The sequence below is a fragment of the Polyergus mexicanus genome, unplaced genomic scaffold (genome assembly GCF_030449975.1).
Source record: "Polyergus mexicanus isolate NDT 795.1 unplaced genomic scaffold, iyPolMexi1.0 SCAF_7, whole genome shotgun sequence".
NCBI classification, from domain to species: Eukaryota; Metazoa; Arthropoda; class Insecta; order Hymenoptera; family Formicidae; genus Polyergus; species Polyergus mexicanus.
Genome location: NW_027223327.1, coordinates 1,266,707 through 1,279,413, shown reverse-complemented (window position 1 = coordinate 1,279,413; position 12,707 = coordinate 1,266,707). Strand labels below are relative to the sequence as shown.

General features: G+C 33.6%; 1 protein-coding gene across 1 annotated transcript; it reads right to left on the bottom strand.

Annotated features, from left to right (window-relative positions):
• Nucleotides 1-3,254: 3,254 nt before the first annotated feature.
• On the bottom strand, nucleotides 3,255-11,834 carry Orco (odorant receptor co-receptor). Its single transcript, XM_070299468.1, has 9 exons — nucleotides 11,255-11,834; nucleotides 10,648-10,782; nucleotides 10,062-10,445; nucleotides 9,485-9,739; nucleotides 8,890-9,146; nucleotides 6,250-6,349; nucleotides 5,971-6,075; nucleotides 5,605-5,760; nucleotides 3,255-5,486 (listed from the first exon to the last, which is right to left on the bottom strand). The coding sequence occupies exons 2-9, from the start codon at nucleotides 10,780-10,782 to the stop codon at nucleotides 5,436-5,438; spliced, it is 1,443 nt and encodes a 480-aa protein (XP_070155569.1). The 5' UTR covers nucleotides 11,255-11,834; the 3' UTR covers nucleotides 3,255-5,435.
• Nucleotides 11,835-12,707: the final 873 nt, after the last annotated feature.

The window sequence follows — 12,707 nt, the reverse complement described above, 5'->3', positions numbered from 1 at the left end:
CATTTATTCAAATTGTAATTTTAATGGCGAATTCTTTAAATAATAATTTTCTTTTACGAAACACATTTCTGACATTTTCTCAAGCAACGTGCTAGGATACAGGATGAAGAGATCAATCGCATATTGACGTGTATATTAATCGGATTAAATATATAGAAATTATTATTACGTTAAAGTTTGCGAAAGATGTCCAGCCATCGTCGTTGTTACTTTATCAGTAAAATGTCGTAGTATAGAGATTCTAATTATACACAGTTGCAAGCTTTTATCGAAACTTTTAATTAATTTTAGCTCATATTAATATGTAATACGATCAAAAGTAATCGATACGCGAAAGCAAATTTTACGTTAAATCTTTTTATAAAAAACTTTCATACTTTAATTCTCTTATCACAGAGAAATTTCGTACTTTGATTTTTTTAAACGTTTTAAAGATCTCATTATATTAAGAAAACACAGAGAAATAATAACAAATTACAACATATATAAAATACATTTTACATAGCGTTTTGTTTAATGTATAGAGACGGTTTTCTCTCTCTCTCTCTCTCTCTCTCTCGTGCACGTCTTATATAAGTAACAATAGACAAATAAGATATTTAGAGAAAAAAATTATACTTACGATAGTGTTTGTGCGGCGGGAGGCTTCGCCTCCTCCAGCCGCTCGCAGTTTTTGTACCTATGGTTATCGCTGATTGGCAAAAAAATTCTTACAAGTTTTTTCGTGACGTTATTAATTTCGATACGATTTCGTTGTTTGAGACTTCTAATAATTAAAGTGAATTCAATCTCGTCGATTGCGTTAACAACGTGTCTTCCACTATTGTGCTTTTTTTTTAATTTTTTCCTCTTTTACAATTTTTTTATACTTTATCCCTTTTTGATATATTATAAATATGTATAATTAAAAAAAAATATCCACGTGAATTATTTTTCTTATTAAAAATGATCTCACTGTGTATATTTTAACTCTAGAATATATATATATATAATTTAAGTGTCAATGTGTTGTTTACGATCTCGTTGACTGCACTCGACGAACAAAAGGTTTTGATTGTCCATTGGGTATTGCTTCATCCCGAATATATATTCCGAGTTCGTTCTCTGTCTCGCTTCATATCCTCTCAATTCACAACATCCCCAAGAGACATCTGTAATATTCTACAGATAGATTATGTAACTTCGTTGCATGTCTCACGTATGTATGCGTGCATCCTTGTCAACATAATTGAACAATTCTATTGCATTTTGATATAAATGTTTATAATAAATTTTAGAATGTTAGGAGAATTCGAATGTTTATTGTGCGTATATTCGATTCTATCGAGAAAGTATTTAGAAAACTCGCTAAGTAATTTTATTGCAAAACCGTGTTTCTTTCACGTTGAATCGTACCAGCTAATTATATTCTTGTATCATCCAAAGGTCAACGAACTTTTATAGAACCAGAAATAGAGATTGTCATAAAGTTTCTACAAGTTCAAGATGTTGATGGGGGAAAGAAAAAACTAGATTTGCGGTGTAAAAAAAAATGTATGTTGATTTGCTCGCGTCGCGAAAAAATATAGCGATCGTTTTTGTATATGAATAATAACGAGATTTAAACTCGTGGAGATTATACATTGATTTCGAATGTCGCTAACAAAAGTCATTTTAGATTTTACTACGTTGACTGAGATAAACTCGCGCAATGCATGATCTTGATTGACTATATCAATCTTCGCTCCTCGATCTTTGATCACAGAATTTTTTTAGATCATCAATCGCACACATCTAGATCCGATCTTTTCGTCGCACTCGTGATCAGATTCGGATCAGAACGAAAATGTCCCAGAGAACACCAATGCACTTTTTCTTTGCATCATTTTTATTCTTCTGTAGTAATTATAACAGAATCGAGGATAAAACGCTGAAGTGGATATGGTCGCGACGTGTCAGATCGCGATCCACGCGCCAGTATTGCTTGACGTATATTGCTTCCCGATGAGAGACGATAATCGTCACTGACAATCGTCAATCAAATTCCGCATGGTCGATTCCGGATCCTTCAGATCTTGTCCTTGACAAAGCCAGCAGCTGATTTCATCTCCGCGCAGTCGGTGCATCTTTCTTTACCGACGGCGATGCATGATCGCAGAATCCTCTCTCTGGACCACAAAGATCTCCTTCTCTTCCGAATATCGAGGCCTGGCGTCTCTCGACCGACGATCCTCGAATTATGCAATCGCGTGTGATTGGCACCACGCTTTCCGCAGACGTGTCACTGTCACGATAACGATGCGATATCTCGGTATAGGCAGCATCGCGAGAGCACGCACGAGGGTAGAGGCGTCTCGGGAGGCATCCCCCGGACGATCGAAACTACCCCTAGAAGCACGGAGATGCCTGCTCGGTTTGCGCCTGCGTACGACTCCGAACCCACTATCGAAGCAACGGGCGCGCCAATTTCTCATTCATTTTGTTAAATACTTATTTTTACGAGCGATGTCGATAGATCGTTGCTTCGTCTTTTACCTCGTCCCGAGATATATATATAACATCTCCGCGCACTTTTACGTCGATATTTTATTAATATTGGAAAACCGCAGAACGGGGGGTCAAAGAGAGAGAGAGCGCGCAGCCGCGTGTGTCTTGTTTTATTTACGTCAAGTGTTTATCTCGATATCTCGCATCGAATTTTTTACAGTAATTTTTTATAGTAAGAAAACACGATGTATATAGAAGATTGTTTTGAAGAAGAAAGATTAATTCTCTTTATTTATATTTCCTAAAGCGTTTTCTTAGTAATATCATAAATAAGAGTGACGCGATACGAATCATTTTTATCTCTATGATCTTATTTTCATGTTAACTCTTGCGCGTGCATTTCTTGCACAATTATACTTTATCCCGTCGTAAATAATGTTTATAACAGATGGTTACGTTCTATCTGTCGGAAGAAGAATTGTGTTCTTCCAAAGCAACAATCGAATCGAATAAGGAGAAAGTCGCGGTTCTCATTAATTTATTGAATTTTCTGAGACAAGTGTTTGGCGATGTTACTATAACGTAACGAATATATATTTCCTTCTATAACTATTATTTTCTACGAATGCGTTTTATAACGGAGCAGCACTTGCGTAACGAATTTTTACCAGGTGCTGTGGTTCAACATGAAAGACGATATTTTGCAATAAGACTATTACGATGGAAACGTAATTTTCTAAACTTTCTCGACCGCATGTAAGAATTTGAATTCTCCTCCAAGAAATTCATTATGAACGTTTATATATCAAGATTTTATTAAATAAATATAGTACATATATAGCTTTACACACAGAGAAAAAATTATTTGATAATATTGTGACTATCGTCAGTTAAACTTGATTACACGATATAATATACATACACGTTAATTACACGGTAAGTTATCAAAGTAGATCGAGGTCGGATATCGTCAGACACGCCTTCGCCTATTCGTGTTTTTTTTCTTTAGAATATATTACGTTATTCTCCTTCTCTCAACAATATACAGTGGATTTCTTGCTGTATCCCCGACAAAGGACATAAAAATATCTTGCATCGTCTCGTAAAACGATATCCGCGCATCGATGAAAGGTATATATTTATATTTATAGAATAACGATCAGAATGAGCAGCCATGCACGGTGCGAACATCCTCTTAGACATCTTAGACGAAATATTATCTTATACTTGAAACATCAAGATACAATATATTATTATTATTATTATGAAATATAAAAAGCGAGGTACATTAGGTATACGTTTATTCATCCACACGTGTAATGTTACGTATATATAATGAAAATATATATATCATATATCTTACTTTCCATATCTATATATTTATATATATTTATTAGATCCCCAAGTATCCCTAAATATCATTTGATAATTGTACCATATTTAATAATTGACGTATCACATCAATTGTGTATCGCCGCTTTCCTAATTTATCTCATCTAGATAAATTATAAGTTAAAATTATAAATATAATTATTAATATAATTATATAATATAATTATAAATATAATATAATTATAATATAATATAATTATAAATATAATATAATTATAATATAATATAATTATAAATATAATTATAAATTATAATTATCGAGATAAACACAAGATTAATCCTTTTTTCGCTCTTACAAGGCGACAAAGATTTTTATTTGATTCGCGGCTAACGTATTCGTTGCTATCTCATTGATCGGCGAATCGAATTCTTATTTTAATCTTCTAGTAGATGTGTGATAAGAAATAAAATCGATGGGCTGTTTAATGCTTATTCCCTCGGAGGGTTAAGTGACAATAAATATGGAGATTAATCAATCGTATTATGTGTCAAAATGCATTTTCTGTTCTAGAAAGCCTAAAATGTATCTGAAATCTAATCATTGCTAAGAAATATTCTAGAAAGAGATAGAAAGCAAATAAAAGCAAAGAAAATTTATGTAAGAATTAATCAAGCTGTAAAATTTGCAAGATAATAAAAAAAAACATTTACATAAATAATTTGTCTAGCTATTCATATAGATAGTAATATATATTTTTACGTAATCTAATTTTTAATATTGAATGCAAGAAATATAATTAGTAAAAAAATTGACGTGCATTTAAATTTATCAAGACAAACGTCACTTCTTCTTGCATACATACGATAAAGCGTGCGCCATTGCTAAATTTTAATATTACTATTACGATTTAGCTTAGCGGATTACTGCCTTATTACTAAATATAATTATTCTATTTACACATTATTCACTATTTTGTTAATGTACATGTCCCTTTCATGTCGCTTTCAGACGCAATTTTTAAAATATATTATGCTCGAGAACATAATAATGCTAAATAAAAACTATAACTCTTTTATATTTATTATTATATCTTTCACAATCATTCCATTATCGATTCTATTATCGATATATCGATACGAGCTGTCACAGTACATCTTAAACAATATTAGCGTATATCTTCCCCGTCAGCATTGAAACTTGCGTCAAATTAATTGTACATGAGACGAAAATGAATCGCGACAAATGCTTATGTTACTGTTATCCTTTTCATTATTGTACTTAAATGGACGATAAATGCAGAGAAGAAAATATAGAGAGCTATGCGTGAAAATTTACATTTTAACGGAAAAATTGTTCATTTTTTCATTGACTTGGCTAATGATAAAAAAGGATATTTATGTTTTATTGCTTCTATATGATATTAAATAATTTTTTGTGTAATTTTTCTTAAAATTTTTTCCTTAATATTTCACTATATGTGTGCCCGTAAAAACGCAGAACTCTTCCCGCGGAAATCTTTTTGAATATGAATACTCCACATTTGATCCCTTGTAAATATCTTAAAAAATATAATTTTGCACAGCCGCGCGCAATACGAGATACTGCGTCCGCATCTGGAACGCACAAATCCAATTGTTCACTTCAATTGCACCAACACCATGAAATAGGTTACTACGGCTCCCAATACCTGTAGAATTGTATCGAAGAATTGTAAGATTCGAAGAAACGTTTTGTTCTAATTTCGATAAAAGGGAATAAACGAAAAACGAAAAAAATAATTAACAGATATAAATTTTTAATCTTACCGAAGCGAAGAGATCTAGAGACACCGTGAAGAATTTTGCTCCTGATATTGACATAGCTTTCTGACACTGTTGACACACGATCTGCACGAAGGTCTTAGCTTCCTCCGATCCATCGTACCAGTGGCAAGAATAAGCCGCTTCCATCACCGAAGTGCTCTGCGCAAAGATTTTAATTACTTGGAGATTGAAATTAATTCTAGATTCTTAGCAATATATTTCTTTAATAAATTATGTGTTAAAAAATATAATTCTTTTTTTACGTTTTATCCTGTAATTTATATATATATATATATTTTTTTTTTTTTTTTTTTTTTTCAAAGTATATATAATTTTATTCTTAAATTTTAAATCTCTTTATTTACATACCTCTTCTATCAAACGATTTCCAAATATGCAAAACAAGAAGACTTGGCCAAACGTGTAGAGTATATAGCCGATTGTGGAGGCCGCGTAAACATTTATACCGTTCACCTGTAGCATTTAAAACTCAAACGTATTAGTATGAATTCTTAATTCTTATATATTCTGATATTTTCGAGTTCGCATTAACCTCATCGACTTTGTATTACTTGCTTTACTAATTTATACGATCGATAAGTAATTTGTTGAGGACCTTGAAAAAGAATATGACCGAACGATGCTCACCTTTGTCGCTTGATAGGCGAGTAACGTCAAAGTAATGGTCGTCGTCAGCATGTGAAGTAGAAGCGCGAAACCATACGCGTCTCCGACTGCGGTGACCAATCTATGTGTAAAATAATGATTATTATCATTAGACGCTAATTAATCCATTATTAAACGGATGATATTTACGAATGATTCATGCTGTCATTAACAGCGGTTAACAAACGGCTTATTAAAGATTTATTCATAATGTCCGTTCTCTTTCATCCATAGGCACGCCACCCTTGATTTTCATACTAAACTAAGTGATTAGAACTAAGTTGAACAATGATGAACAAATGTCTTTCGCGTTTCACCACGATATTATATCCTATTTCATTGACCGTTCGCCAAGTTAACGCTGTTCCCTGTAAGTGAATGATCGATACGTCGAAACACCTTGAAGAAAATGCGATAGTCTATATCGTGTCATGCTGAGGTCATCGCTATCGTGAAAAGACAAATCTGTAAAACGTACGCAAGTACGTTCAACATTTTTTAAAATTATTATTTGCGTGAAAACCTCTGAAATTCTTGAAATTCTAAATTATATAAATATTCAATGCTATGCATAGTAGAACAATGTTTTATTTTCTCAGATCACTTATCGTTAGTTTAATCTATAGGACAATTTCGTTGCGGTCAATATCTTTTATTTCCGATATGCGAAGATGATGACACAAATCTCTATTGTCTGAATAATAATTTGAATAATAATCTCTATTGTTCGAATATTAATTTTTATAACGATTTTGAAATTGATTTGTCACTTCCTTTCTTAAAATTATGTTAATCTTATTGATAATAAAAGAATTGATATTAAAATAGAAAAATAGAGAGGAAATTTATTAAAGACGAACTCTGTCACGTGATAATTGAGGCACGTGTGAGGGACACTAACTTCGTTATTTAGAGTATCGAAATTATGTCAATCGAGATTAATTTATCAACGAGGATGCGTTAAAAAAAAAAATAATATAATTTATCTATATCGATAAATTTAAATCCCGCTGTCATACGAGGGTAGAATGATTTGTCCGACACTCGATACAATAAAACGGGCGCGAAACGTTATCTGAAAGGTCGCAGCTTTTGTGGACAAAAATCTGTCATCACATCGCGCGTGGCGCACGTGAGCCACGTGTGAGCATTCACGTACACACGTGAACGTGAGAGGCGAACACGAATATTCCCCCCCCCCCTCCCTCCCGTGAGAAACCCATAGTCTATAGAACACACGACCCCCGTTGCGGTCAATATCGCGCTTTCTTAGAAATAAATACTTCACCACCGTGGGAACAAGCGCATCCCTTGCGCCAACCGACGAGTGGCTCCGGCACCCCCGCGAACCCACAGGAACACGACATCCGTTCGCGTCGCTTCTCGAGGAGGAATTTTGCATTACACCGATCGTGTATTTCGTATACACGGAATTTTACACAAAGTACGATATTACTTTAAAAGAAAAATGTAAGGGTTTTGTTTTGGTAAAATTGTGGTATGAGACGACTCGACATTATCACAGTTATCAGACACCGTATATAAAACATTAAAAATAGACTGCTATTTGAACTTGCGTTTTATTTATGCTTAAGAAACGTGCAGCTTCGATGTTTCTAATTTAATATTGATTTTTTGTTTAATTAAAGAGACCGCTCTATTCGATTTTAAAATTGCAAAATTTAACGAGTGGCTTTCATGCGTGTTGAATGTCACGATTTATCAATTAACTTTGACGAGATTTAACTGTATATTGAAATGCAACTGCCTTGCGAACATTCTCATATTTGATAAACTTTATCATTTGCGTAGGTAATATTTTGCATATGTACGTGTTGTTAAAATATCATACGTGTTGTTAATACATGAAATTACCGAAATAAATATTGAAAGTTTTATAAAGCTTGAAAAGAGTAAATCTTTTATCGTAATAATTACATTAATATGTTAAAAAAAATATATATATATAATCTTTTAATATTTTTGTATTAAAAATTATTTTTTTATTACTCTTCTATTCTCCGATGAAAATTATAAAATTTTGACTTCATTAGGGTGATATCAGATTAGCGTAAAATTAATACGTTCAAATATGAAATATTTAATGTAAATATATATTTTGAAAAATATTTATGTATTGCTTATGCACATATTAAAATATTTACGATTTAATCGCGACACGTTTAGTAACTTTGTTGCATGCGCTTTTTAATAATTGAGGGGGTAGTTAGCACGTCTTTATGGGGTCAATATGATGCCTCTATATACTAAATACTTTATACATGCCGGAAAGACGTGCGATTTATACAAGATTCTGGGTCACCAGTCCACGCGAGATGCAGATGACTTTCAAAGAAATGATCCGTCGTTGACTCATAGAGTAGAGGACTCGCATGAATTAACTATATGTCTTCAGTAGGTAAGTAGAGTACGGGGGCGACTTTTGCACCTCTTATCACGCTATTCGATACTAAATCTTTTATCTCGCACGGTCTTGAAGCGATTTATCCCCTGCTACTCCTCTTATTATACATAAGACATTAAATTACATTACGAGAAACTCTGACATCGATTGACAGTTGACGACATGTCAAACGAATCTAGAAACATCAACGGACTCACCTGACAATATGCTTGTGTCTCTCCACCCAATACTTGATGGCACTTCTCACAAGCATCTCCTGCTTCTTCGTTAACCCGTTCGGTCCTACACCGCCGTTGAAAGTCATCCCGGCAGTCGGCCGGAAGGTCGCCGTGAAATCCTGCCGGTTGCTGTATATGTTACGAAGATCGAGATCTAGCATGCTGTCGCCTTGGGGAGGTGCTGGTAATTGAGACTGAGTATTCTCCGATTCGCGAAGATGTTCCGCGCTACCGGCCTGTATGCACAAAAAAAGAATTGTTCGCATGTAAATTCGATGAAAGATAATCACGGTTTAGATACGGATCTTTTAGACTATTGCGTTGTTTAATTTATTTTTTCTATATTCCTTTATAGATATACATATAATTAAATAATAAAAATTGTCTGTTATGCATCAAAATGCGTGAGAGAAGTGAGAGAAAAATGATATTTTATACTGGTTTATATTGATTGAGATTATAATTTGAATCTCGAAAGATTAATTTTAGACTTTGTACATCAATCTAGATTACGTTTAAAATGAGACATTATACTAGAAGAAATTTATAAAAATTCTGTAATAATTCGGTATACCTTGAAGAGTTCACTGCTATTAGGAACTACGGTGTCCAAAGTTGCGCTCAATTCCATGAGAGGTTTCATGATATGCTTCAGATGCTGCAGTTGTTCGCAGGCAAATAGCAGCCATGAGCAGAATAGTACATCCAACGAATTGGCGTTAATAAGCATGAAGAGCACCCAATAGAATTGATATATGAGCATCAACACGTGCATTATCCCTCTGCTGGCATCGAACGGATAGAACGAACGGACCAACAATTGTGGTAACTACATATATGAGAGAAAGTAAATTTTATTATACTATATGTGGAACAAAATTAGACAAAAAAACTCGACTTTTGTACATGATTTATGGTATGTTGTACGGCGTACAACATACACGTCATATACCATAACGTCATATAAAAAGAAAATAAAGAAATATATTTGAAAAAAATATTTTAATTATTATATACTGCATGTGATTTATATTTTAATTATATATAAAATTAAATGATAAATAACTTAAAGTAATATTATCATTAAAATTGTTAAAAAAATTTTTATTATTGAAAAATAATTTGCTATAAATTTGTCTGAATCGCATTACCTCGATTATCGTCGTCTCGTTCGTGACCGGATCTACGATTTTTCTAATCGGATGCTCAAAGAAGGTAAGAATGGTCCATGCTATCGCGCTGAGCACGGTAGTAGCCCCGACTAAGAAGAGGAGCAGCCTCATCTTTTTCAAAGCGATTGCGTGGTATCTTGCATTGCTCTCGGCGAAGAGCGGATGGGTATTCGGATTATTCCATATCCCCCACGTTTTGTAAAAATATTTACTCCTTATGGCGAAGTAAATGATCTTGACGATGCTATGGGTGAAGAAGAGGAGGGTGATCGTGTTGGCCGTGAGATCATCGACATCGGCGCTCTCGATTATCAGATTCACGGCGCACAGACCGAATTGCAACAGCAATAGAAATAGATTCACCTAGAAAGGATAGTAATGTCCGAATGTTTTCTTGATGAATCACAAAAATATTTGAAGGCGAACAAAAAATAATATTACTTTCCATGATTATCAATTGAATTTGTAAATTAAATATTTCAATAATTTCAGTTTGATCGAATGGGAATGAAACTTTGTGAATACATTTATATGCGGAAACGTACGACATACATGATATACTTACGCAGCAATATATTTTATGCAAGTATTTGGACGAATTGTCGTCATAATAATTGAATACGAAATGTCCAAACATCTTCATGACCCTTATATTGGGCATTAGATCGGCCACAAGGCCCTGCTGTTTCATTTTCATCATCTGCGAGCAAACGGTTTGTTGTTACAATTCGTTAACTCCACAGCTAGTGTTTGCATTAACGCGCATACTTGTACATCATTTGTCACAAGACCACTAGATATGCATAAAGTAGTGCATACGAAAAGTGACTTCTCTTCCGCGTAAAATCGTACGCTAATTTGCATTTTTTTCAATGTTTAATCGCAAACACACTCTAAAGAATCTCGCGAAGGTTTTCTCTATATTTTTATATATTCTCTATATATTTTAAATAGATTTCTGCTAAGAAACGATATAATATCTGCGAGATTTAACGAAAGCTTTTTGATGCTTTGACGATACTTTAGACATTTACACATAATTATTTTTGTTCTATAGATAATACAAATAGTTGACTGAGAAATACTCTAAAATTTCATTTTTTAAATGTTTTAAAAATATTTTTTAAATTTTGATTTTGTCCGGAAATCATCTGTTTCGTCGTAAGTCTTACCTTGATAGCTTCGATATATCCAAAATCACGAGGAAAGAACTTGTTGGTTTCGTATAAATTACGACGCGGCTTTCAACGCCTCGCGATTACGTTGCAGCAATCGTGCCAGATATACGAGAAGAACGAAGAAAAGCAAACTAACTAGCCGGCCTGCCATCAGTCGTCGTTTTGCGATAAATCTTCGTTATTTGCGAACGATAGTCTCTTCCGCCGAGGCGTAGATACCCTCTGTTTCTCTTCGTCTTTTTCCAATCCCCTATGACCTGTTCACTGTTACCGCCACCACCCTATCGGAAGGAAACCCCTTCCAAGAGGGTAGGTACCAAACGTGGACCAATCGGGGCTTGGTAACTAGGTAGCAGACCGCTTCGTCATGCGCTACACGACGTTCCTCCGACGCCATATCGTTTCTTACATCATCCCCAACAGTATACAAGGGTCTATAATCTTCTTAATAATTCAGACCGCACGCTGTCGTGTGCTCCATACAGTTTTCAACATAAAGAAAGTTTTAACGAAGAAAAACATTCTAAAAGTTCCAAGATACCTTAGAGCAACAACTGGTGAAACTTCCGCTTATCAAACATTGTCGTGTTATCATCGATTTTATCTGAAATTATTTCACAATACTTTGTCAGAATAATTTCAGTGTTCATCTCTTTAACTCTTTTTTTTTACCAGTAGTTCTTACAAATTTAAATTTGATAATGATATCGACTTAAAGAGATGACGATGTTAATATCCCATGCTTGTCATCAACATTAAAATAAAAAATCCATCTTGTACGTACCACAAGATCTTTGAACTTGCTCGTATTAACCCGTCCTATCTTTGATACAATTTACTGAGGGAGAAAATATATTGATATTTTGTTAAGCTCTTATACACATCTCAAACATATCTTGCAAATAAAATTTGATGACAATTTATTTTTCTTTATCTATTTAACAATATTTACAATATTTCTCATGTGTATCGAGTTTAATTTTAATCATAGATAAGATTACGTAATCAATAAAAAATTTTTCATAAAAAATACATATAATAACTTTTTCCATAAAAAATATAAACTGATAAATCATCATTTTTTTTTTAGATATATACGATATAAGATGTCGTGTAAAAAAATTTACATATGCAAATCCTTGCAAACGCAAATGGCAATTTACTAGAGTACCGTCATCGTATACGTAAGTCGGAGTTAGTCGATGAAGATAAATGATTCGTACGTGTAGATGCATATGAAATGAATGACGCAAAACAAATAGTATAAATCGGCTGAGTGTAGTTCACCTGACCTATGTAAGTCTCAATAGTTAAATATGTCACGTATCGACTTGAAACGGGGGTCGCACCGCAACTTATGCGTATTATGATCGTAAGCTAATCGTATACTAATACTTTATTATTTAGGACGATAGTCCTCACTCTAGTATAACAATACGATGATCCG

What these genes read in the sequence shown, in the direction of transcription:
- Orco (XM_070299468.1), bottom strand. Translation starts at nt 10,782, where the DNA reads ATGATGAAAATGAAACAGCAGGGCCTTGTGGCCGATCTAATGCCCAAT. An exon ending in AGACACAAGCATATTGTCAG is followed by an intron (nt 6,350 to 8,889) that starts GTGAGTCCGTTG and finishes TTTTACACATAG; the next exon opens with ATTGGTCACCGCAGTCGGAG. An exon ending in GAAATCGTTTGATAGAAGAG is followed by an intron (nt 5,761 to 5,970) that starts GTATGTAAATAA and finishes ATCTTTGCGCAG; the next exon opens with AGCACTTCGGTGATGGAAGC.